At 39.5% G+C, this 25,085-nt stretch overlaps 1 protein-coding gene across 4 annotated transcripts in view; it reads left to right on the forward strand.

Moving 5' to 3' along the window:
• Nucleotides 1-17,058, forward strand: part of CPNE8 (copine 8) — a 111,959-nt gene extending 94,901 nt beyond the window's left edge. For all 4 annotated transcript variants that reach the window (XM_075742176.1, XM_075742155.1, XM_075742167.1 and 1 more), the window contains 4 exons: nt 3,365-3,467; nt 6,587-6,644; nt 10,539-10,612; nt 16,455-17,058. In XM_075742176.1, coding sequence (XP_075598291.1) covers nt 3,365-3,467; nt 6,587-6,644; nt 10,539-10,612; nt 16,455-16,643 — 424 coding nt within the window. In that variant the 3' untranslated portion in view covers nt 16,644-17,058. The remainder of the gene's footprint in view (nt 1-3,364; nt 3,468-6,586; nt 6,645-10,538; nt 10,613-16,454) is intronic.
• The last annotated feature ends 8,027 nt before the right edge of the window (nt 17,059-25,085 follow it).

Genomic DNA, 25,085 nt, shown 5'->3' on the forward strand with positions numbered 1-25,085 from the left:
ACAAGTGATCCAGTTGATCCACCCTGTTTTAAAATCTTAGGAGAGATCATAAAGAAAATTTTTGTGAGATCACTGTCATGTTCCTTTTTTGTCCTTTGGAGAACAGAATTTTTGCTTCACAGAACAGACTTAAATCTATCAAAAATTTAAAAAATACATTTTTTTATGCATATGTAGTTCCTCTAATCTTAAAATGTCCAAAACATCAACAAAATTTTCCAGGGTGATCTATGGCTACAATTCCCAGCTGGTAGTGGTACTGTTAAGGCAATAGTACAGCAACCACCACTGGGGAGCCACAGTGCTGTGTTATGCAACACCTTGTCTAACTTCTCAAAGTAAAACACTTGTGTTTGTAGAAGTTTATTAAGAAGGATAATGTTGCCTTATTTTGGTAGAAAAGATCTTGACTTACAGTATCCCTCCATGTGTTGGTGTAAGAAAAGTGATATGGCTCAGATAATTTAGCTGAGTAACTACCTGAACAGATTTTATTTTATTTATAGATATAGAGGAAGGACTAATGTTTCTAAAATGAAGCAGTAGGGATGTGTAAATCATTGTACTGTTAATGTTTTATTTGCGAGCTTGCAATACAGTTAATTGTTGTAGCAAGAAATACTTATTTACTATCTGTTCTTGCTGCTGTTAGTTCTACAGCCCAATGAAAAAGAATTTGCAAATTCTATGGTGCAAAGAATTTTCTGTGCATCCCAGCATGACTAGATAGCTGATTTCAGTTATTTATCATTAGGATTAGTTGTTCTATCTTCAAATCATACCATTCAAATTATGTTCCTGTACATTGCATTTCTTGTCTTTAGCAACTAGCTGTCTCCTTTTAATCTTCCCTTTCACAGGGTCTCTTCAGTTTTCAGACTGTGAGGAGATATGCCAATCCTTATGACAGCTGAATTCCATGTATGTGGCATGCAGTGTCTGCATTAGCTATGTTGACTGGAATTCTCACCCATTGACTTTTCTGGCTCTGCCTTCTTCTTTAGAACTACCATAGCAGCTGATCTGGCTGGTTCAGAGTTTGGCAATTAACCTCAAGCCTCCTGTTCATTGCAAAAATTGAAATTCATCATGTAGTATCATCAAAGCATTGGTATAAATTGAGTTGCTTTTCTCACCAGTTGTTTCTCAGGAATATTTGTCAGCTTTTGCAGAATTACAGAAGCCTCCCACCAGCATTTGTAGTTCTTCCACTGAACTTTTGTCTAAATATCAAATTGTTGCAAATCACACTACATTACAGTGGAAAAGCTAAATATCTTCATGAAGAGTTCTACTGTGTGGTGGTCCTTAATACAATCCATGTACCAGTCCAGTTCTCAGTAACATTTTCCTTCAAGGTTCAGTTTCTTGGCTATTCTATTAACTCTGATAGACATGGTAGTAGAAATTATGATCTAACCTGCAGTTACTCTTTGAACCTACCTTCAGTCTCAAAGAAATTTCTTCTTCCCACATCCCTCCTACTTAAAAATATGCCTCAGATGAAATCTCTGGAAACTCTGTCAGATATTACTATCCTGTTGTGATCTTGGAACTCTTCAAAAGCTCTTTAAGCAGATAATGAGTTTATTAACTCTCTAGGTAGGGGTAGGATATCTAAACTACACCAGATTCTACCTAGTGTCTTCTGTCATCTCCCCTCCTCATATAAGATCTTTCTTGCGGAAGACTTCAGAATGTTTTATGCTGTGGAAAATTTGAAATAACCAAATTTCTATTTCATTTCTTTAGTATAGGTATGTAGACAGTATTAAGCGCTTAGAAAGGATAATAGATTTTTATTTTACTCTCTCATCATCCCTTGTCACTGCAGTCATCAAAGCAAAGATTATAAGCGTTGTGGAAAAATGAGATAAAAGAAGTCACCACATGGTAGGGAAAATGTATTCCACAGTAGGTCTTGTTAATCTAGATATTTAACTCTCAGTCGCTACTGCCAGCATGCAAATAGATGATGTGCAGCAGGTTCATTGTCTGTGTGGCTTTTCTACCCATCTATATCTTGGGGAGGGAGAGGCAGCAATGTGATGGCTTGATGTGAGTTGTAGATTCCATGTCACACACATTCCTCCAAACTCTTGTAAATGTTGTTTACAGCATCTTACTTATTGGCAGTACTCACTTGCAATGCACTGTGTAACATCAGAGTTGGAATTTTCTAAGCACATGCAGTCACCGTGAGCAGCATTAGAACATACCCTGTTCAGTGATGCAGGCCTTCCATGTTCAATGACCAATCAGATAGTGAGTTCTTTGACAGTCATATTCTGTACTTGGGCATATATTCCACAGTATTCATATGGAGACTAATTTTTTTTTTATTTTTTTTTTTGTCCTGCTCTCCATACTACTCATTGCCACTTCTATTACAAGGTTCTACTATATTTGACTCCTTCACAACACCAAAAGCCTTCATGAAAGTAGTAACTATATTGGCTGCTGTCAAGTGAAGCAGCAAGTGGAGCAGACCAATGCAAAAAAAAAAAAAGTTCTTCATTAACTGTATAAGACACTTTGACGTTTGGGAGTTGAAGTCTTAGTTTCTGGTATGCAGGCCATAGAGTTCAGTGAGGCTGCTATGGACTTTCTATCTTTCAGGACTTTCCAAATCTTCAAAAGCTGCTCATTTTCAAAGAGCAGTTCCTTCTTGGGCCCTTTGGCTGAGGCGGGACTGGAACAGCACTGGATATCTTTTGTCTTGTGTTCGTGTACAGCACAGGGAGAAGCTTGAGTCTTGAAAGCACATCTGTGGGTGGTGCAAAGAGATTAATATCTAAGCCAGGGTTGCGGGGTGCATGTTCAGCCATTTTACAAATGTACATATAAGTGGGAACTATAAATCTGCTAGTATGGGCAACAGTAGGTAACCTGGTTTTGTAAGCCCCCCAAAAAATTAATGAAATATTTATGCAATGTGCTGGTTCCTGATAAATTTTATTTGTGTGCTCTAAAACCAACCATTCAGTAGTAATATATTTCCTTCATACCAACTATGTTGCCCAGAGGTAATAACTATTAAATAACTTAGACTTTCTAATGATGCATGATTCTATAAAGGGCATTCTGTCCACGCTCCTCTGAGTAGTGAATTTTCTTCACTTATTCAACACATACAGATTATCACTATCACTATTGTATTAATTACGTTTTTCTAATGTTCTCACTTAATAGTAGAATGTCCATCTTAATTATGAATGTCTTTACTTTTGAAATGCACTGCATCATGTTTCTTTATTTTTATTAGTCCTTAGTAGTCAAATTTTTAAAATACAGCTTCTTTTTGTATCAGTTTCTTTGTATAAAGGGCTTTTTACTATTATAATGTTGTTTTTTCTTCCCTTAGATATGCTGCTTCAGTAAAAGACGGCTCCCAGTATTTTGTTCTTCTCATTATTACAGATGGAGTTATTTCTGATATGGCTCAGACAAAAGAATCCATAGTGAATGTAAGTTTTGCTGAAAGTGTTAAAATTTAAAAGAATTATGTTTCTAGGAATTAATATTTTAGGCAAGAAACTGTATCAGTTAATATTTCAGGCACAAAATTTGTTCCATAAATTAACCATTTTTTCCAAACAGTGAAAGTTTATTATGCATAAAGACAAAAAGAAACCAAAAGTTGAATCTCAGCTTAATTAGTGTTCTCTGGGAAATGATACTCTTCTCTCTAACACTGTATGTTCATAGGATTTTCCTCATCTGATTCTTGCCACCTCCTTCCTCCTCCACATCCTACCATGCAGTTTTTCACAGTGAACTGTTATTTATCTCTCTAGCAATTGCCAGCTTTGATCCCCACCCCCTGCCTTTTTAAAAACTGCCCCAAACTTTCTGATTCCAAATGGCAAGCATACTAGTCATCTGATTAGCTTTTAAATAGTCCCTTGAAATTTAAAAAATTCTTAATTTTCTCAGTTTCTGCATTATTTTCAATATTTTTCTCTTCAAAACTGCTATGCTTATAAGTAATATTTGGTGTTATGAACAGGTTCCATTTTTCTTTTGCCCCTGGAAATGTCAGGTGAAAGTACACAGAAACAGCTTCCAGGCAGGGTTTAAAAACATCTATACTAATAGTTTTGAACACACCACAGTGGATCTAGTTACTAGTGAAGTGGTGAGTGAAAAACCTCCATGAAAATAATTAAGGATCATGTCAAAATGAGTAGTGTAGAATTAGGTGGCATATTTTTGAAGGCCCACTTTCACTACCTCCTGTAGAGATTCGATACCATTCCAGTTTGTCGGGTGCATATGAAAATATTAATGAAATGGTCTGTCTTTCACTGGAGAGCAAGATGCCCTCAAGTTCTAGCCAGCAGCATGTAGAGAGAGTCTGTGTGTCAGTAAGGACTCTTGCAGCCCACCTGGTAAGTTTTTACACCCAAAGCTACAACCGTGTTTGAAGCTACCAGTTTACTTCCTCTCCTCGTCCAGCTTCCAATATTAAAATAGGATAAAGTGACTCTTGCTTTTAAAGGAGACAAACCAGCTTTTAGCTTGGAAGTTCATCCTCTAGTCTAGCCTAGAAGTTTGGAACATAGCTTCTTCTAGGTGACAGAAAGGCTCTGTGGAGAAAAAAGAGCAGCTCTTGATTTAACTTGCCCCTCAATTTGAAGTCCATAAGAGGCCAGCAAGTCCAGTTGGCTGATATTTTGTAAGATTAAGTAATTTGCCACTAAGACATACAGAAAAACCTTCTTTCCAGTAATAGTTCATTTCCAGGAATAATAGCTGTTATTCTGCAACTGTCTGGAAATACAGTAGATGTGTTGTTAGCTTGGAATGAGTGGAAGTTTGGGAATATTTGCTGTCTTTTCTTTTTATGCAGATGCATTCATTTTTCTGTATACTTCTTGAAGTGTGAGCACAGTATACTATGACAAAAATAATTAAATGCTATTCAATAGCAGTTTTTTCTGTCTTAATAATATCCAAAATAATAAAAAAGGCAGTAATGTTCAATGCAACTTGATATGTGTAAAACTGAGGAAGAGTATATTTCATTCTTTAACATTAATTGTGCTTTTAGGCATCTTTCTCATTACAGCATACATGTCAGACACATTCTGTTTTACTGAACTGTTTAAAGGTTATGCTGTCATTCAGGAAATGCCAACACTTAAGTTTGTATGCAAAAGTTTAACTCTTTGTCTGTATGCTGTCCTTGCCACTTACTCTTTCATATACATTATATCACATAATACTGTGTCTCTGTGAGTATTTTAAAGGATGTTTTCTTTACAATCAAGCAATAAGATTCTAGAAAACATCTGAAAAACAGTGTTCTGTTCTAAGAAATGCCTTCATGTCTGGCAAATATTCTATACTCACTGACTTACGCAGTGCACTGTAATTAGTTACAGTTACACTGTATTTATGGCCCTTAATCACAGAATGACAGACTGGTTGAGGTTGGAAGGGACCTCTAGATGTCATTTTGTCCAACCCTCTGCTCGAGCAGGGCCACCTAAAGCTGTTTGCCCAGGACCATGGCCAGATGGCTTTTACTAATACCTTCACTAGCATATTAGTATTTACTCTGCTACAAAATTTTAGCTGGAAGATTGACTATGTAGTAACACTTTGTGATGAATTTGCAGTCAATGTATGGTATATAGTGTATAATGTATAGTGATGTAGTACATTAAATAGTGATTTATAGAATGGCATATTTTCATTGTTTTAAATAAGCGTGTTTACAGTCATTAACTGTAAATCTGCTTAAAGAAAGTTGGTTTTATATGTAGTAATATGACAGATGAAGAATGGGAAATGATGATGATGTATCTAAAATGAGAACATCTTTTAAATGAGGGAGAAAAACACTTTTTATATTCCAAAAGAAAAATATAACAGTATGTTCTAAACCCACTTGACTTCAGACTTCAGTGAAGCAGAGTTTAATTTAGCAGGAAGTGTACATCTATGATTTTTGGCCAGTGTACACTCCTGTTTGAAATTACGGTAGAAATTTCACAGTTCAGCAGAATATCTCAATAAGGAACAGTTGTCAAACCTGACATTTGGTAGATGGATTTTTTTAGTTGCTACCCTCCTCAACAGAGGCAGTTTCAGATTATTTCTGTAAGCTAGCAGATATCAGGGCAGGAGAATCCAATATTTATGATACTGTCTTTGTAATTTTAAAGGTTTTACAGAGAGTTTATTCAGGGAAAGTCAGATATTGTCTTTGTCTTGTTTCATTGAATGAAAAAGATTAAGTAAAATTAAAAATCTTACTGTAAGCCAGTTCGATATCTTGTTTACTTTGTGGCATGGAAGACTGACTTGAATAAAATTTCATTCATTGAAGAAATAATAATAAAATAATAAAAAATAAGAAATAATAAAAAAGAATAAAATAATAATCTGCCTTTCTATCTTCATCCAAGATGATTTGTACCACTTAATCAGACAGTTTACACCACTCACCTTTTTAGGCGGAAAAAAATGTTCTTTAAAACATAACTTCTGCATAGTTTTTATTCAGATTGTCCTCAGATCTCAGATATTATTGGCAGAAGTTATGTAATGTGTTAAACCTCTTTTTCTTCTTTTGAAGGCTTCAAAGCTTCCAATGTCAATAATTATAGTGGGAGTAGGACCAGCAGAATTTGATGGTAAGTGTTCTAGTGTTTTTCCTAGAATTTTTCATTTTTGTTTACATTTTAGCAATATGTGGCTTTTCAAACAAATATTGTTCTTTAAAAGAGCATAATATGGAACAAGCAGTAAGTACTGTTGACATTTCCGGCTGGATTGATTGATAACTCAGTGTGATTACAAGCTACCATGTGGAGCTGTGTAGCCCCTCAGGCTCTCTGTTCAAGTCACAGAACCATATGGGGGCTCAGCATTTGCAGAGCTCCAGAAGATGAGTGGAAAAAAACTCCACAGTAAAGTAAGTATACTCAAGTAATGTTGAATTTCTTCAACATGGATATTTAGTGGCCTTGTGAAGTGTCAGTTGACTGGAAATATTGATGATCTGTTCTTACTGCAGTAATAAAATACGAAGAAAAATAAATACATTTGAGGAGGTGCTCTGGGTTAAACTGGGTTTCACTATATAACATGAGTGAGCCTTACTGTGTAGCAGCATTGAGAGAATATTACAGCAGGAGAGAAATTACCAGGATTATTTACATATTCTTTCATGTGATGTTCCAGAACACCATCCTCTATTTCAATAACTAAGCTACTTCCATTATTTGGAATCATTTATTAAGTGCCATCATGTATATCACTGCACTATGGAGTGTAGACATTCCCTGTATATCAATTCCTCAAAGTCCTACATCCTTTCATTGTAACTCTAGTACTTCTGGTTAGACAGTATGCCTTCTTTTGTACATGAAATATACTTAGTACTACCACAGATGTATAATGTAAATAGTTGTTAATGACTGTACATGATAATTCTTTTACAAATATTCTAAGAGTATGAAAACAAGAGGAAAAAATAACACAAGAAGAATAATTTACTGGGGGTTGACTTTCTTATGCATTTTGGCAAGTGTTAGTGATAATTTTAAGTATCTTATTCGTTGAAGAGATGGTCCTGGTGGACACTAACACTTCAGATGTTTGTATGCCACAAGGAATGAGAAAAGACAGTTTATCTTCATAAATGCATATGAGGGAAATTTGCAAACTTCCTTTTTCCCTGTGAGAATTCCGATGTTAGTCGTACGTTACTTACTTTTCTCTCACCCCTCCCTTGCCTTTTCCCTTTCTCCTTTTTTGTCCAGTCCTTGCGTTTGTCCCTTAACTCAGTCAGGACATGTAGATTCTGTCTTCTTTTTACTTCTGGAGGTTGTCTTTGCAGGGTTCTTGGGGTGTCATTGCTATTGCTTTTCTTAAGGCAGGATTCTGTTTGCAGTGCAGGATGCAGTTTCCATCTTTGGACCCACAGTCCATGAGTATACTGCCTCAGCGAAATTCACCTATTAGATGTGTGCCAAATCTGTAGTCCCTCAGTGTCCAGGAGGGCAGAGAAATGACTTTTTCATCTGCAGAAATTCCTTCTGGAAAAGACAACAGACTCCATGTCTGATGTGGATGCTGAAGAGGTGTGTGTGTAGGAGGGTGTATGTTCCAGGCACACTGTCTTACAATTCAAATGCCAGTCAAGCCTCAGTTGTGCTGTAGAGAGACCAAGCTACTCCTCTCCAGGTATCACTGGTCCCTAGATCTTCCAGCCTCTGGGGGCTACCAGAGGGCTTCTTAAAAGTCTGGAGGTCCCATAGATGGCACATTGTGTTGGTTTTGCGTGGCAAGGTTTTGGTAGCGGGGGGGCTACAGGGGTGGCTTCTGTGAGAAGCTGCTGGAAGCTTCCCCTGTGTCTGATAGAGCCAATGCCAGCCGGCTCCAAGACGGACCCGCCACTGGCCAAGGCCAAGCCAATCAGCGCCTCTGTGATAACATATTTAAGAAAGAGAAAAACAGTTAGAGAGCGCTTTTGCAGCCAGAGAGAGGAGTGAGAAGATGTAAGAACATCTGCAGACACCAAGGTCAGTGAAGAAGGAGGGGGAGGAGGTGCTCCAGGCGCCGGAGCAAGATTCCCCTGCAGCCCGTGGTGAAGACCATGGTGAAGCAGGCTGTCCCCCTGCAGCCCATGGAGGGAGGATGAGGGGGTGTAGCGATTCCACCTGCAGCCCGTGGAGGACCCCACGCTGGAGCAGGTGGAGACACCTGAAGGAGGCTGTGGCCCCGTGGGAAGCCCACGCTGGAGCAAGCTCCTGGCAGGACCTGTGGATCCGTGGAGAGAGGAGCCCACGCCAGAGCAGGTTTGCTGACAGGACTTGTGACCCCGTGGGGGACCCACGCTGGAGCAGTTTGCTCCCGAAGATCTGCACCCCGTGGAGGAGACTCACGTTGGAGAAGGCCGTGAAGGACTGTCTCCCGTGAGAGGGACCCCACGCTGGAGCGGGGGAACAATGAGTCCTCCCCCTGAGGATGAAGAAGCGGCAGAAACACCGCGTGAGGAACTGACCGTAACCCCCACTCCCCGTCCCCCTGTGCCACTGGGGGGGGCGGAGGTTTGAAGCCGGGAGTGAAGTTGAGCCCGGGAAGATGGGAGGGGTGGGGGGAGGTGTTTTTAAGATTTGGCTTTATTTCTCATTCCTCTACTCTGTTTTGCTTAGTAATAAATAAGATGAATTCCCTCTCTAAGTTCGGTCTGTTTTGCTCGTGATGATAATTAGAGAATGACCTCTCCCTGTCCTTATCGCGACCCGTAAGTTTTTTTTTCATTGTACCTTTTCTCCCCTGTCTAATGAAAGAGGGGAGTGATAGAGCAGCTCTGGTGGGCACCTGGCCCTCAGCCAGGGTCAACCCACCACACACATACATTTGGCAGAGCTTTAGATAAGGATGTGAGGATGACTATAATAGGTCAGATCAGGGGTCCGTTTTGCCCAGTATTTTGTATCTATCTGACAAGGCCATAGGTGGTTATCTATAGAATGTTAAGTACAGAATAATATGGTACTTTCCTGAATACTGTTTTCAGATTTGAATTTCCTGAGCAGGATGTGCTTTATGTCTATGTTGGAGATTTTCAGTGGATCTCTCCTTCAAATCCTTGTTCAGTCTCCTGGCTTAACCACATGAACATTTTTTGCATCAACAGCATCATGTGACAATGTGCTCTACAGACATACTAATTTTTTTCTTTGAACAACATGCTTTTGTTTGGTTTGAACTTGGCTCCTGATAGCATCATTTATGCTTTTTAGTTCTTGCATTGGAAGAACTAGGTTTTGAAATGCTGGTTTCAGTGAACTCAGCCCAATTTGTATACCCTTGAGAAGCTCAGTGATGCAGGGCTTTGATTTTCATAGGGCATGCTGAAAGAAGGATTGTAGGATTGCAGTTCCAACAGCTGAGCAATAATCTGTGACCCAAGTCCATCCATTTCAACACTGACTAGAGAGCAGGTATGCCTTTCCACCTAGAATGGCTTCTGGGTATCTGGACAATTTCAGTTTTCCTGAATCATGTTCAGAAAGATATGAGAAGAGTTACCCAATAAATTTGATTATTTTTTTTTTTTTAGAACTCCTCATTCCTGTCATTAACAGTCATTACTTTTCCAGTATGAATGTGAGTTATTACCTCTTCATGCTACATTCTATGATATCTTTGATAAGAATAATTGCTGACAATAAATACTTCTCCACCTGTGAAAGAATAAAGACAGCATTACCAAAACAGATATACTTGCTGGTTTGAGAGCTGGAAAGATAAGGACCTTATCATGGTCTGTTTTGTTCTGAAGATGACAATACAGGCAAAAAGTATGTCTTGTCAGCATGAAAAAGTGCAAAAATAACATCATAAGCATGATGTATTTTATGGCGCAAATGATCTTAAAGAGTTGCCTAAATAACAATTGTTGGTTTTGTTGCTATAAAGTGTAAATTTACTAAAGTTTTTCTCAGTAAGATTGTTTTTCTTGTGTAGCTGAACTCATAGATTAATTCATTTTGGTTTTGTTTTTTTTTTTTAAGCAATGGAAGAACTGGATGGTGATGTAGTGAGGATTTCTTCAAGAGGAAAGTTTGCAGAAAGAGACATTGTGCAGGTGGGAGAGAAAATTTACTCTAAGAGTTAGATTTTACTGATCCTGTTTGCTTTGAATTCTTATTTCCATCTATAGTCCTGCCTTTCATTTTAGCTTAGCACTGACATACTTTATCTTGGGGTGTTCGTAACAAGCTCAGAAGCTCTCTGTGATACCTATAAGCCTTTACATAACACATAGTAGTGGATTTGCATTCGTTAGGAAACGACTGGCAGCACACTGATAGAAAGTCTTAGGGTTATACAGCCATGGGAGAAGAGTTGGTTGCCTCTGTACTGCAATGTCACTATGATTCCATAAAGAAAAACTGCAAATTTTGTGGAAGTTGGCAATACCTCATCCTCTAAAAAGTGCATTTGAGATGCCTAGGGTGTTTTTCCTTGCCTCTAACTGCCAATCCAGAAGACCATGAGTGTCTCCCAGTTCCTGTGTTGTGTCTGCCACATATGACCATGCAGCTGTCCCATGCTTTAAGGAACCTCGGATGATAGCTGGAACAGATTGCTCAGAGAGGTTGTAGATGCTCCATCCAGTGAGATGCCCCATTCAGCAAGATCTGGACAGGCTAGAGAGTTGGGCAGAGAGGAACCAAATGAAATTCAACAGGAGCAAGTGTAAGGTCCTGCACCTAGGGAGAAATAACCCCAGGCACCAGTACAGGTTAGGGGTTGACCTCCTGGGAAGGAGCGCTGCAGAGAAGGACCTGGGAGTCCTGGTAGACAAGAAGCTCTCCATGAGCCAGCAACATGCCCTTGTGGCCAAGAAGGCCAATGGGATCCTGGGGTGCATTAAGAAGAGCGTGGCCAGCAGGTTGAGGGAGGTTTTCTTCCCCCTCTACTCTGCCCTTCTGAGGCCACATCTGGAGTACTGTGTCCAGTTCTGAGCTCCCAAGTTCAAGAAAGACAGGGACCTACTGGAGAGAGTCCAGCAGAGGGCTACAAGGATGATGAGGGGACTGGAGCATCGCTCTGATGAGGAAAGGCTGAGAGAGCTGGGTCTGCTTAGCCTGGAGAAGAGAAGACTGAGGGGATCTCATACAACGCTTATAAATATCTAAAGGGTGAATGTCAAGAGGTTGGAGCCAGACTCCTTTCAGTGGTGCCCAGCGATAGGACAAGGGGCAGTGGGCTCAAACTGGAACACAAGATGTTCCACCTGAACACGAGGAAAAACTTCTTTACTGTGAGGGTGACCAAGCACTGGGACAGGCTGCCCAGAGAGGTTGTGGAGTCTCCTTCTCTGGAGATATTCAAAACCCACCTGGATGCAATCCTGTGCAACCTGCTCTAGGTGATCCTGCTTTAGCAGGGAGGTTGGACTAGATGATCTCCTGATGTCCTTTCCAAACCCTGCCATTCTGTTATTGTGATCCCTGGAAACATTCAAGGTCAGGTTGGATGGGCAACCTGATCTAGTTGAAGATGATCCTGCTCATTGCAGGAGGGGATCGACTAGATGATCTTTACATGTCCCTTCCAACTCAAACCATTCTATGATTCTGTGATCTGTGTTCATGTGTTTGAACCAAGCCCTAAGAGTGCTGCTCTCATCTGCATTCCACGGATACCTCCATTTTTCTGCCAAAGTCCTCTGGTTCTGTTTCTGCTCTCTACAGTTGTTCAGTTCTCCCAGTAGCTGTCATTCAAACCTAGGCAACCGCTGTCAGGGTGGTATAGCAGTATACCAGATTACCCCCTACAATCCCCCTTCCCCTGAGAACTGCAGATTTCTAGAACTCAACAGGCTGTCCGAACTCTGTACTTCATCCATGCTTCATGCACCCCATCTTTGCTCAGGATTACCTATCCCCCCATTGGTATAGGTTCATTGTCCAAATGCCCCTTAAACACTGACAGGCATCCTTAGGTTCAAACCTTACCTTAGATCTGCCATTTCTTCTTCTCCCTTTATTCCTCCTGTTTGTCAAAATTCGTAGTCTTCACTTATTTTTCCTCTTGCTTATTTTATTGACGGTTGGACTTGATGATTTTAGAGATCTTTTCCAACCTTAAAGATCATATGATTTTATGATCTTATTTCTCTCCAAGCCAGGTTGGATTTTTATATTATTGTTGGTTAGTAGAATATATATATATTGAATAACTGAGCTATACAAATAGCTCATATTGCAGGTGATAATGTTTTAATAATAATTAAGGTCATATTGCAGCTGATGAACTTTGGAATGTGTATATTTGTTTTCATTTATATATGCAGGAATTTTAACTTTTCTGGACCCCAAACTAGTATTTCTGCAAAGCCCTGTGCCATGTCATTAAAGCTAATTCAGATATGTCTGGTATGCATTGAACTTATATTTAAATACATTTAAATGTACACAAAGAAATTATACATAATTTCTCCAAACAACAGTAGCTCCAAAAGCTGCTGGTTTTACATTAAAAGAGCATAAATGGATAGCGTTCCTCAAATGTTATAAATACGATTTGTGAAAATGCTGTGCATCAGAAATATTCTAATTTCTGCTGAGAAATAAAAAATAATATGCAATGAATACCCTTTTGTATTTCTTTAGAATACATTGCATATCAGGAATGCAATAAAATGTTTATTTACCATTAACATATTTCAATCAGAACTTTGCCCCAAATACCTGAAGGCAGTATTATTTTATACTCTTTTTCTGCCTAAATACTAACAAATACATTATAGGCTAGCTAAATAAATAAAAAGGGATAATGTCAAACCCTTTAGGTTTGGTATGACCTTTATTTTGTATCTGGCAGGATAAAACTGACTTGCTTTAATAAAATTAACTACTCAAATACATATCTTTTTTGTTTATTGGGTTAGTTAAAATTATCTAGTGAAATTAACTGTTGATTTCAACAGTCAATATTGTGAAATATTTAAATTAAATTAGTAAAGGAAAAATTTTTTCTCCTAACAGTGAGGCACTGTATCTATTATATGTACTACTGACTGCAATTTATGTAAAGACATGATCCTCATTTTTCCGTCCTCGCTAGTATACGTATGAATTGTAGGCACTGTGTATTATATGTGTACCAATTTTCCTCAATTTATTTCATTTCTGCTCCTTTGTCATCCTTTTTCTATTTAAGAAGTTTTAGGAAAATACTTACTTGTAGTAATGTAACTATTGTTTCTCTTGAAAATTTTGTATATTAGCCTTTTAAATTAAACTCTCAAACTATACAAAAAGCATTTTACATTCCATCAGTTTCCCTTTGGTTTTCCTTCCCTCTTCATTCTATTCCTCTGCCACTCCTGCTGCTTCTGCATGTCAGCTCTAGGCCTGGCTGTCATTGACAGCTGTCCCTGTGTATCTGAACATATACTGTCCATAGTTGCTCCATCTCCTCCAATATCTATGTACTGTAAGGAGAGAGGAGGGAGAACTAATTCAGGCCAACTATATTGTATAATTGCATTTCAACAATTACACATACAGCGTCCCTTTTGCCTATAGTGAAATAGCCTCCCTCCCTTTGCTGCAGAACTGCAGTCTGCGTTTTCATGTCCACAGACCTAATGGGTAAGGTGATCTCTTGGGAAGGGACATAGTTTGTTCATTAGCTCAGACTGCATGTGCTTTTTGCATAAGACTGACATTACATTAGAAAATTAATAACCAAATGAGGGGGAAATGAACACCAAGCTTATCATTTCCCAGCTGAATGTGTAAACCAGCAGGCTACAGAGATGCTTGTTTGGTTTTGTTTTATTATTCTTCTAACTTCATGCTTCTGGGAACAGTCAGATGTATTCTTACGGAAAAGTTGATGGAGTTTAAGCAGGAACAACCACTTGAAACAGGGCAGTGCTGGGCTGGCTTCTGAAAACTGCTAGAGCTTTTTTTTTTTTTTTTTAAATGAGAGGAGTTGGTACCAGTAAATGTCACAATATCTGCTTGTCTTTTGTATTGAAGAGTTACTGAATAAGCACAGAAATAGTTACCACAGCTAATTATGGAACTGCAGATCCCTTGCTTCCTAGCTTAATACCCTAAAATCAGGTTCCTTTTTGCCTGTTGTTCTCCTGCCCTTATGCCTGATATATTCTTGGACACAACACAATTCTTGGACTCCTATCTGGAGTAAAGGCTGCTCTCATTGAACAGTCTTGCTGACTACTCTTATAGTAGTTGTCTACGGCAACCTGTGCTAGCTGGCTCTGCTTGAGCAGCAAGAGTGGACTGAAGGATCTCTAGAGGTCACTTCTAGCTTCAACAATTCGGTGACTAAGTCATCATCTTCTAAGAAACTGCAGATCTTCTGCTTCCTGGGGAAATGCCCAATCAGTAGCTCTGTATGCTTAATTTGGTGACAGGTTTCAGTTGAATTCAACATAGTTCAAATACCGAGGCTTGAAGCCTTTTTTTCTGGCAATTTGAGATCCTTTTCAGGAGAGTTATGCAAAGAGTCCTCTCTTACTTGAATTCTAAACACCTTTTAGTAGGAGATTGATGTTTCATGAGTCCAGAGTAAGAAGTGCTTTCCAAAGTTCTTGTAAAAATTACTTGATTAAATTCAGGTTCTTTATTGCTGAAATGTTGTCTTTGTTTTTTCAGGGTTTTTTTTTTTTCCCAAGAGGTTTTTCTTTTATTTGTTTAATAACTTTAATAGATTTCTTTTGTTTATTTCTGTCTTTTCTGGAAAACTCTCAGGATCTCAGAAATAATGTGTAGGCTAAACTCTCAGTGTAATTCAACATTCCCCTAAATCTTGAAAACAGCAATGTTTTTTAGAAAAATTAATCTGTAGCCTTGGTTGCTGTGCATCCAAGAAAGCAAAATTTGTCTGGTTCGTATAATGGACAAAAGAGTCTTCAGATCTTAAAGTTCAGCCAGGAGATGAGAGATCTGTGAGTCTGATTTCTCAATTGGTTCTAGTTAACAATTAAATCTTCCCTGGTTTGTGAGAGAGGTAAAAGGCACCATTAGGCATAGCCTAGCCTAGCATATCAGTGCCAGAAGTGGCTTTGGACATTGAATCCCAATTTTGAAAAGTCACCCAGCTGTTGCCCTGAGATAGGCTCCAAAATCTGAGCAAGAAGCAGAATTTCAAATTGTCCTTCCCTTTGGCAGAACCTATTATTAGCTAGCTTAACCCATGACATCTCTGCATGCTGCCTGCTGTGAATAAAAATCAAGGAGAATGGATGATTGTTTCTGTTTTCTATACCAGTAGCACAAGCATTTCATTAATTATTATGAAATCTAAGCCAGAGCTGGGTCGCTAACTTTTTAGGCGTTGCAGATCTGAGTATCACATAAGTACTTTTTTTAATCTAATCCTTTTTGCTTAGATTCTTTATACATCTGTTAGTATCATGTAAAAAGTGTTCAGGTGGCTCATAGTTCTACTAGGTATAATGCAAAATGGTCAAGAATATAAAGTTATCCTTTCTGCTTTGTTCACTTCAGATGGCAAAAATCCTATTCACAAACTGCAAAGCTGACAGGAGAGCCCCACGAGCAGGGAATGTAAGCTAACAATAGCTTTCTGAGACAGAAGTACCTTCTTGTATGGGTTGAGAGAGAAACCAAATATATCAATGAAACATGTAATTAGCAATCTGAGCTAGCCATGGCTTATGTGAAGAACTTCACCCGAGTTAAAGCATGACACAGTTTATATTAGATTTTTTAAAACTGAGGTAGAATGTGTGTGTGTGTGTGTGTGTATATATATATATAAAAAAAAAATACAAAATATGTATATGCATATATAAAATGGGTAAGGAGGCATATTCATGTACTCTTAACTCCCTAGATGAAACTTTCTTATTTTTATGTTTTGAGATACATTCTCTGTCTGCATAATGACCTATTGTGAATGTCTCGTTTGTTTTGTAGTTTGTGCCATTCCGAGATTACATTGACAGAAGTGGAAACCACGTGTTAAGCATGGCACGACTTGCTAAAGATGTTTTAGCCGAGATCCCGGAGCAGTTTCTGTCCTACATGAGAGTCAGAGGAATAAAGCCATCACCTGCCCCACCACCCTATACACCCCCAATTCATGTGTTGCAGACTCAGATATGACTGCTCCAAAGTGCTTAGCATTTATCACAAGTCAAGAGTCTCTGGATGCAGCAGTAGCTTCTGATGGCTTTTTGGAGCTAGACAAATTCTCTTCGCATACCAAAATTCTCCTATGGTTGCATGAGCAACTGGAAAGCTTTTAAATGCTAGGGGCAAAATGTTGATGTTCTCTCTGAGTCTTTTTTTTTTTTTTTTTTTTTTTTGACAAAAACCCCCAACTTTTTGATGTATTTATTGGAGGGGAAAGCACAAGTCAGGATTTCAACTCAGAAGATATTGTCCTCTCTGAATACTGTGTGTATATAAATGTAGAGGAATGCTCTTACTCTGTATCAATGTTTACATGTTACTATTTTTAAATTTCAGTACTTTTATAACTATTCTTAAGAATAAAAGTTTGGAATATTGACTCACATGTCTTCTAGCTTGCAATAGTTTGTCACAAGATAACAAGAGAAGCAATATCTCTTTGAATGTTTGTCCAGACAAATACAAATGAAAGTTAAGAAAAGGACAAATATATACGTGTGTTCCAATACCTGTATTGCTTCAATCAGTGCTCAGTAACCCATTCATCTCAGTTTGAGAATAAACTCCTAAAATGTGAATATCATCATTGCATATGACTTATGACTAACTCCAAACTTTGAGGGGGAGGTATGTGTATTTTTTCAGAGATTCTCCAATTTCTAAGTTTATCTAAGTTTACAGTTTTTTAAACTAGTTACTGAAGCAAATTAGAAGAGTTAGTTGCTATAAGTAATTAAAGAAAATTACCTCAAATCAGAACTATCAGATTATTACAGTTGACTCACTGAGCTCATTAAATCTTATCATGCATTCCTTAAAGCACTGGAAACTTTGCATCAGAAAAGTCTTTTAGAGTGATTACAGCAGATGTTTTATAATGGACCATTTTAAAGTTAATTTAAAATTTTAACCTTTTTTTGTCTAGATTGCCCATTCAAAGGGATGCTGGCTCTTAATATTTGGGTTTAATATTGTCATTTAATCACATTTCCATTCAGGGTGCATGAATGATAATGTTAATTAACTGGTTTAAAAATTGCACAACCATGTTGCTTTGTGCACAATTTTGTGTACGGAACTACCCAAAAATTTTATTGTATGCCTCTTCATATATAATTATAAAATGGTTTTGCATGTACGTTTTTTACAAAATACATGGTTTTGTGAGTTTGTGTCAGATATATTTTATTTAGAACTAATGGCCTTAAATTTCACAAAACTCCTGAAATGATTGTGAATTGCCTTCAAATACTGTTAAAACTGAACATTTTAATTTTTTTGTGTCACAGTTGTAACTGTCTTGTAATGTAACTTTTTTCTTTGCATATAACCTGTTTACTACTTCTGTTTCTTACTACTGTATGTTGTAATGTACAGTATAAAATTAAGGTGCATTTTTTAAGCATGAGACGTTTTTTGCCAGAAAGCATATCTTCAATATTAATGGCATATAACTATGTAAATGCAGAATCTTCCATTTTTAAATATATTTACCTTCCTTTAACTATCTATCTCATGTGGGAAATTACTTTTTCCAGATAATTATTCTGTTAGTAAAAAAAAAAAAAAAAAAAAAAAAAAAAAAAGAGAGAAAGATTTTTTTGGTAAAAAGAAATCTTGTTTTATTTTTATTTTGAAACAGTTTTTACATAAATATGGACTTTAATTTTCTCACCAAAATATGTATTTCTTAGTGGATTGATGTTGCATGAATGAAATTTGATACCTGGCAACTACAAATTTTGATGAAAGTGCATCATAAAGAATAAGTTTAAATCTACTGAATGGTGGTGGTGGTGTTGTCCTTCCATTCTCTGCATTTCTTTTTCATATCTACAATGTTGACACTTTAGAAATAACTGAATTAATATTATATATCTGTTGTTTCATTTGATTAGACAAATCTTTATGTTGACATTTGTATCAGTTCCCAGTGGCCCATGTATTTAACACGTTTTCATTCTAAGGCCAAAACCACAAACTTCTGTTACTCAGTTTAGAATAATTTATTAGCTCTCATTTAGCCAGCACCTCTTATTAATCCAAAGATCAGTCTCAAAACTAATTTAACAACTCATTTAACAAGTGAAGAAACTTTTAAAGATAGGTATTACTTAATCAAACATTATTTCTTCTATCCAGCCTAAGTATCAGCCTATTCTATTCTGCACTGCTGTTTTTTCTTCTGTTTGGTATTGGATTCTAAATCTAACAAATTTAATGGAAAGAAGTAGATGTGATCAGTGAACTAAGTATTCTAGTGGGAAAAGGAGACTTTTTCCAGACCTGTGACATTCTCTAGATGTTTGACATCCTGATTCTGTCATGTGTATGAAAATCATTATGTAGACTCACATAGTAGCCTCAGTCATTCCAGTGTTACAGATGGTCAGAACTTGAATTTCTCCAAAATACCATATGCAGCCATTGTTACTTCTGGCTTTATTCTTAAGAATAATGGAACGCAAACCTCTTATTCCTTCCCAGGAAATGCTAGCTGCTAACAAAAATTGATCATTTTCTATGACTGACGAGTAGCGGAGAGTATGTTTAAGAAAGGGAAAATGTGACATGTTAGGTGAGAAATGAGTTGCCCTGAAAGGGAAACTGTTGGCCTTGATGAAAGCTCTCTCCTTTTGGCATGCCTCTTCAAACAGGTGTTTTCTTTGTCATACATGCAGGAAATGCTGTGGCAGGGTGCAAACTGTACAACAGTTCCTAGAAATGAGGAAGGACGCTGTCTCATGGAGGACGTCATTTGAGAGTGACTATTTCAGGTTTGGTTCTGACCAGTGAGGAATTGATTCCTAATCTGGAAGAAGAAACTGGTTTGATCTTAATTACAAAATAGAATTTTGTAACTTTTTAGGCAAAGATGGCAACCTATACAATAGAATTTATGTGCACTTCAAATCAGCTTACTTCCATACACAAAAAATTTGCTAGGTGTGGTCCCCTAGGGGGGTATCTGAAGGAGAGGAGTAGTTCCAGAAAGCAGATATTCTCTGAAAAGACACATTTTGAAAAGCTGGAAATTCTCACCTAAGTAGGGACAGATGAAATTCACTCCAGGATACTTTATAAAATGGCTGAAACAATCAGAATGATAAATGATTATCATCTCTGAGAACTAATAAAAAGGCACATAATGACAAATTATGCCAATGTGGTAGGAAAGCAGGGAGCATAGTAAGAGGCTATCGTGACGCTATCAGGAGTTCTTTAAACAGAAAAATCAACAAGAATACAAAGTGAGATTATGTTGCTATGGATAGGTGTAAAAGAGCACAGATAGGTGTGGAAAAGGAAAGAAAACCACAAAATTATGGCTGCAAAAAACTAGTAAATCCCGTACTAGAAAGGAAAGGAAAGTTGAGTCCATTATTTATCAAAAGGATGAGCAAATAGTAAATCTAGGGAAAACTCAAATGCTCACTTTCTCCTTCAAGATTCACAGAAGAGGGATAATAATTGAATTAATTAGTCAATTAAATAACTGTAGACCTAGGTTTACATCTACCAATAAAAATTTGTTAATAATACATGCTCTTGAAACAATTTTCTTGAAAAGCAGTATAATGAGCTTCAGGATAAAAGAGGGAAACAGCTGCTTTAACACAACATTTTAAAGGCAAAGCAGGAGATAACAGCCTCATCTGAAGTGTTCCTAAATACTACAGAACTGGTTTGACTGTTCAGAAAAATGCTATCTGACTTTCATCATCAAGCTGGAAAAATACAGCAATTGATGTTCCATAGAGACCCGTCTTCCTTTTGGTATTATTCAGTCATTTCTGTTGATGAAGCAATGTATAAAAGATGGTTATTAAATTAGTGGCTTATTTCAACTAAAGATAGTTTAATCACTTCCAAAGATGGGATTAAAACTTGAAATTACTGTTATGAGTTAGAAAAGATACCTGAAAGAGGAACAAATTCCATCAGGGCAAACAGGTAAGAGTACTTCAGTAACAAATACCTTTGCAATTCTGCAAAACAGCACTGAGGTTATAGTGGATCACAAAATAGCCATTGAGAGGAAGGTGTCTGAATAGAAGCTTTGAATATAGGCCACCTGAGATAATCCTTCCATTGCTCTCAAAATAATACGGCCTCAGCTAGTGCACCAGGGCCAGTTTTGACACTTCAAACAAGATGTGGGTCAATTGGAAAAAGTCACCGAGGAACTCTTGGAACAAGTTGGGCAAATGGTGAGGGAAGGATTCCATGAGGTTGGCCTCCCTGCCAGAGGTTGTCTCTAACTCTTTCTGATGACCACGGTGAACTACCACAGCAAGGGTTGCTGCATGAGGTCAAGCCCTACTAATGTGATGGAGAGGGTAGCAGGTTGATGCCATTGTGGCAGAGGTGTTTGCAGGAAGGACTGACCGTGTCCATTCACATTGTTAGGTCATTGTTTCATACTGCTCATGTTTTTCATATGGAATGTACTATTACTTTATTTCAAAATGCTTTACGGCAATAGTACAAATTTTCTTCAGCACTCCATGATGGATTATTCCTTCTTTGCCACTGAATTGGTACGGTATGATTTCAGGTTTTATTTCAAGCCAGCATTGTGCATTTATGTTCGCTGCCATTAGAGCGCGAGTGACTGTAGATGACTCCTATTTTCAAGTTGGCCTTCTAAACAAAGGGTATAGAGCACTACATTTCTGAGCATGTGCCAACAGCCAAACATTTGACAATAATAAATTTCATCATTGGGATCCTTATTTCATGATTGTCTTTTGCAAAAAATCAAAGGCATTGAAGTGTCTGAGCAGTCTTATAGATAGAGGGCAAATGTAGGGTCCTGCACCTAGGGAAGAACAACCCCAAGCACCAGTACAGGTTAGGGGTTGACCTGCTGGGAAGGAGTGCTGCAGAGAAGGACCTGGGAGTCCTGGTGGACAACAAGCTCTCCATGAGCCAGCAATGTGCCCCCGTGGCCAAGAAGGCCAATGGGATCCTGGGGTGCATTAAGAAGACCGTGGCCAGCAGGTTGAGGGAGGTTATCCTCCCCCTCTACTCTGCCCTTCTGAGGCCACATCTGGAGTACTGTGTTCAGTTCTGGGCTCCTCAGTTCAAGAAAGACAGGGACGTACTGGGGAGAGTCCAGCGGAGGGCTACAAGGATGATGAGGGGACTGGAGCATCTCTCTGATGAGGAAAGCCTGAGAGAGCTGGGTCTGTTTAGCCTGGAGAAGAGAAGATCTCATCAATGCCTATAAATATCTAAAGGGTGGGTGTCTAGAGGAAGGGGCCAGACTCTTTTCAGTGGTGCCCAGTGACAGGACAAGTGGCAACAGGCACAAACTGGAAGACAGGAAGTTCCATCTGAATATGAGGAAAAACTTCTTCACTCTGAGGGTGACCGAGCACTGGAACAGGCTGCCCAGAGAGGTTGTGGAGTCTCTGGAGATACTCAAAACCCACCTGGACATGATCCTGTGCAACCTGCTCTAGGTGATCCTGATTTAGCAGGGGGATTGGACTAGATCATATCCAGAGGTCCTTTCCAACTCCTACTATTCTGTGATTCTATTATTCCATGCTGCAGAAGGTGTACAACTGCTGTGAGATACCTGCCCCAGAAGCATGCAGAGTGTTTCCTAGTGCCGTGTATGCCACAGGTGGTGGGACAGCCTTCCCAAGCCGCGGCGGGCTGTGGCTGGACACTGAGCAATTCCATCACTTCTGCATCGCTCTGTTCCCCAGGGAGCAAAATTCTGCCCAGCCTTGAGAGGAACATGATTGTCATAATAACTGGGTGGCCTGTGCATCCCCATGCCACAGGCTGTTATGTAGTTCGGTTTGCTTCAGGCTGATCATGAAATCAAAGCAATTGACTGCGTGTGCAAAGTGATTAGCGCTGAATGCTGTGCCTTCAACTGAGTGGGCCATCAGGATGCAATCACCAGCCAAAGGGAGTTCAGGGGAGGCGAACTGGTGAGTTTCCATGAGCGCAGGAGTGCTGCAGGCAGGGAACTTCTCTGTGGAGCAGGGAGTGAATAATCCCCTCACAATGTCATTAAATACTTCCACTGGCACTGGCAGAAAGCCCCCGAAAATATGGGAGCAGGCACGCAGCCTTGACTGATTGCTTTCCGTGAGCAGGAGGGAACGGGAAATACCAACGGGTTGTCAAACCTGGAGGAGAGGAGGGGAGCCCAGCTGGAGTCTCTCATGGTTGTTCCTGGCAAATACTGTTATTAATGCAAGTAACAAAGGAATTAGAGGCTGTTTATAAAACCAATGCATGTATTGGGTCACTAGGGTTTTAAGTTGGGAGGCCCGATTAGAACTCAAAACTGGTTTTGATAAATTTGAATGAAGGTCAGGAATCAGTGAGATAAACTGCTGGGAAAAAAAAAAGTGGGAAATACTGCATTCAGGTGGGAAATAAATTAGCACAAATGAAATGAAAATGAAAAATACCTGGATAAACAACAGTTCTGGACTTAATAATCTGCAGATTACAGCCAGGCTCCAAACAGAATATGAATCAAATTGTGATAGTGTTGCATAAAAAGCAAAGATCACCCTGGAAGATGGTAACAGTGGTGGTGTTTGCACAGGGAGGGAGATAATTATTGCTCCATGCTAAGCCGGGCTTAGCCTTTGCTTGGCACTGTGTCTGGACTGTGGGGCTACACTTAAGGATGATGCAGACAAGTTTGAGAGAGTCCAAGAGAGAGCAAAAGCAGATGGTTTTTAACCTGTGAGGAAAAAATTAAAGCACTTGGGTATGTTTTGTATGCAAAAGACCAGAGGGATGATGATAACTGTGTGCCTGGGCAAAGGGGAGCTATAATGAACCATTCTCCAAGGTCAGTGATGACGGGTGATAGTATCATCTTTGGCAGCAAGGAAGGCTTATACAGGCTGATAGACAAACCTCCCTAACTGGAGGCACCTTCAAGTGCATGGCAGGGAAATGACATCATCTTTGTCTTAGAAATTGTTCAGAACGGGTTGGACAGCCACTAGGGATGGCTTAGTTGTGCGGCCTCCCTCCGAGCAGGGAAATAGTACGTTAAATAGTTAAATATCCTCCTGAAGCCCCATTTGTCAGTCTTGCAAATGTAGGAGGCCTAACTAAGATAGAGGCAGCGATAATACACTGGGAGAGGAGGACTGGAGTGGGTGGGCAGGAAGGCACTGGGAGGGCTGAGGAGGGCTCTGGTGAGATTTTGTCTGAAATATGTGTATGCTTCCGGTTTCAGGGCAATGGACCCAAACGGGCTGGTGAAAAGAGAGGTTCTTTGGACATTTCTGTTCAGTGGACACATGACATGACCAGCCCCTGTATGTGACCAAAGGCTACATAGATGCTATGGTGTTACAGCGGTCACACCAGGATGGTGAACATCAGGTGAGGAGCAAGATGTGCCAAGTGAGTTGGTGCAAGAGCACAGTGAGATGAGAGCCCCTGTCCACGCACCTGAGGTTTCTAAAAATAACTGTGATGAGGTGTTGGAACAGCAGTAAATCTAGCTTGTTTCTGTGAGAAACTTAAAGAGTTTATGAAATAGCTGAGATCATGTTATTGCCTCCAATATCTGGAAATTTAATTCCATTTTTCTCACTCACCCGCAGCTTGGGATATCTCTCCTTCACCAGAATGCTTACGGAGGCTCATGGAGCACGGGCAAGCAGCCTGGAGAAGGCAAGCAGCATGGCCAGCTCGCTGCTGCCATCAGTGCTTCCAGCTGGATGAAAAAACACATATTCAGGGACACATGTTGTCGGCGACATGGACAGTGGGATCGAGTGCACCCTCAGCAAGTTTGCCGACGACACCAAGCTGTGTGGTGTGGTCGACACAGTGGAGGGAAGGGATGCCATCCAGAGGGACCTTGACAAGCTGGAGAGGTGGGTCCGTGCGAACCACATGAAGTTCAACAAGGCCAAGTGCAAGGTCCTGCACGTCGGTCGGCACAATCCCAAGCACGACTACAGGCTGGGCGAGGAATGGATCAAAAGCAGCCCCAAGGAGAAGGATTTGGGGGTATTGATTGATGAGAAGCTCAACATGAGCCAGCAGTGTGCACTTGCAGCCCAGAAAGCCAACCGTGTCCTGGGCTGCATCAAAAGAAACGTTACCAGCAGGTCAAGGGAGGTGATCCTGCCCCTCTACTCCGCTCTGGTGAGACCCCACCTGGAGTACTGCGTCCAACTCTGGGGGCCCCAGTACAAGAGGGACATGGAGCTGTTGGAGCAAATCCAGAGGAGGCCACAAAGATGCTCAGAGGGCTGGAGCACCTCTCCTATGAGGACAGGCTGAGAGGGTTGGGGTTGTTCAGCCTGGAGAAGAGAAGGTTCCAGGGAGACCTTAGAGCAGCCTTCCAGTACCTGAAGGGGCCTACAGGAAAGCTGGAGAGGGACTGTTTATCAGGCAATGTAGTGA

Source organism: Balearica regulorum, chromosome 1 (genome assembly GCF_011004875.1).
Source record: "Balearica regulorum gibbericeps isolate bBalReg1 chromosome 1, bBalReg1.pri, whole genome shotgun sequence".
Taxonomy (NCBI): domain Eukaryota; kingdom Metazoa; phylum Chordata; class Aves; order Gruiformes; family Gruidae; genus Balearica; species Balearica regulorum.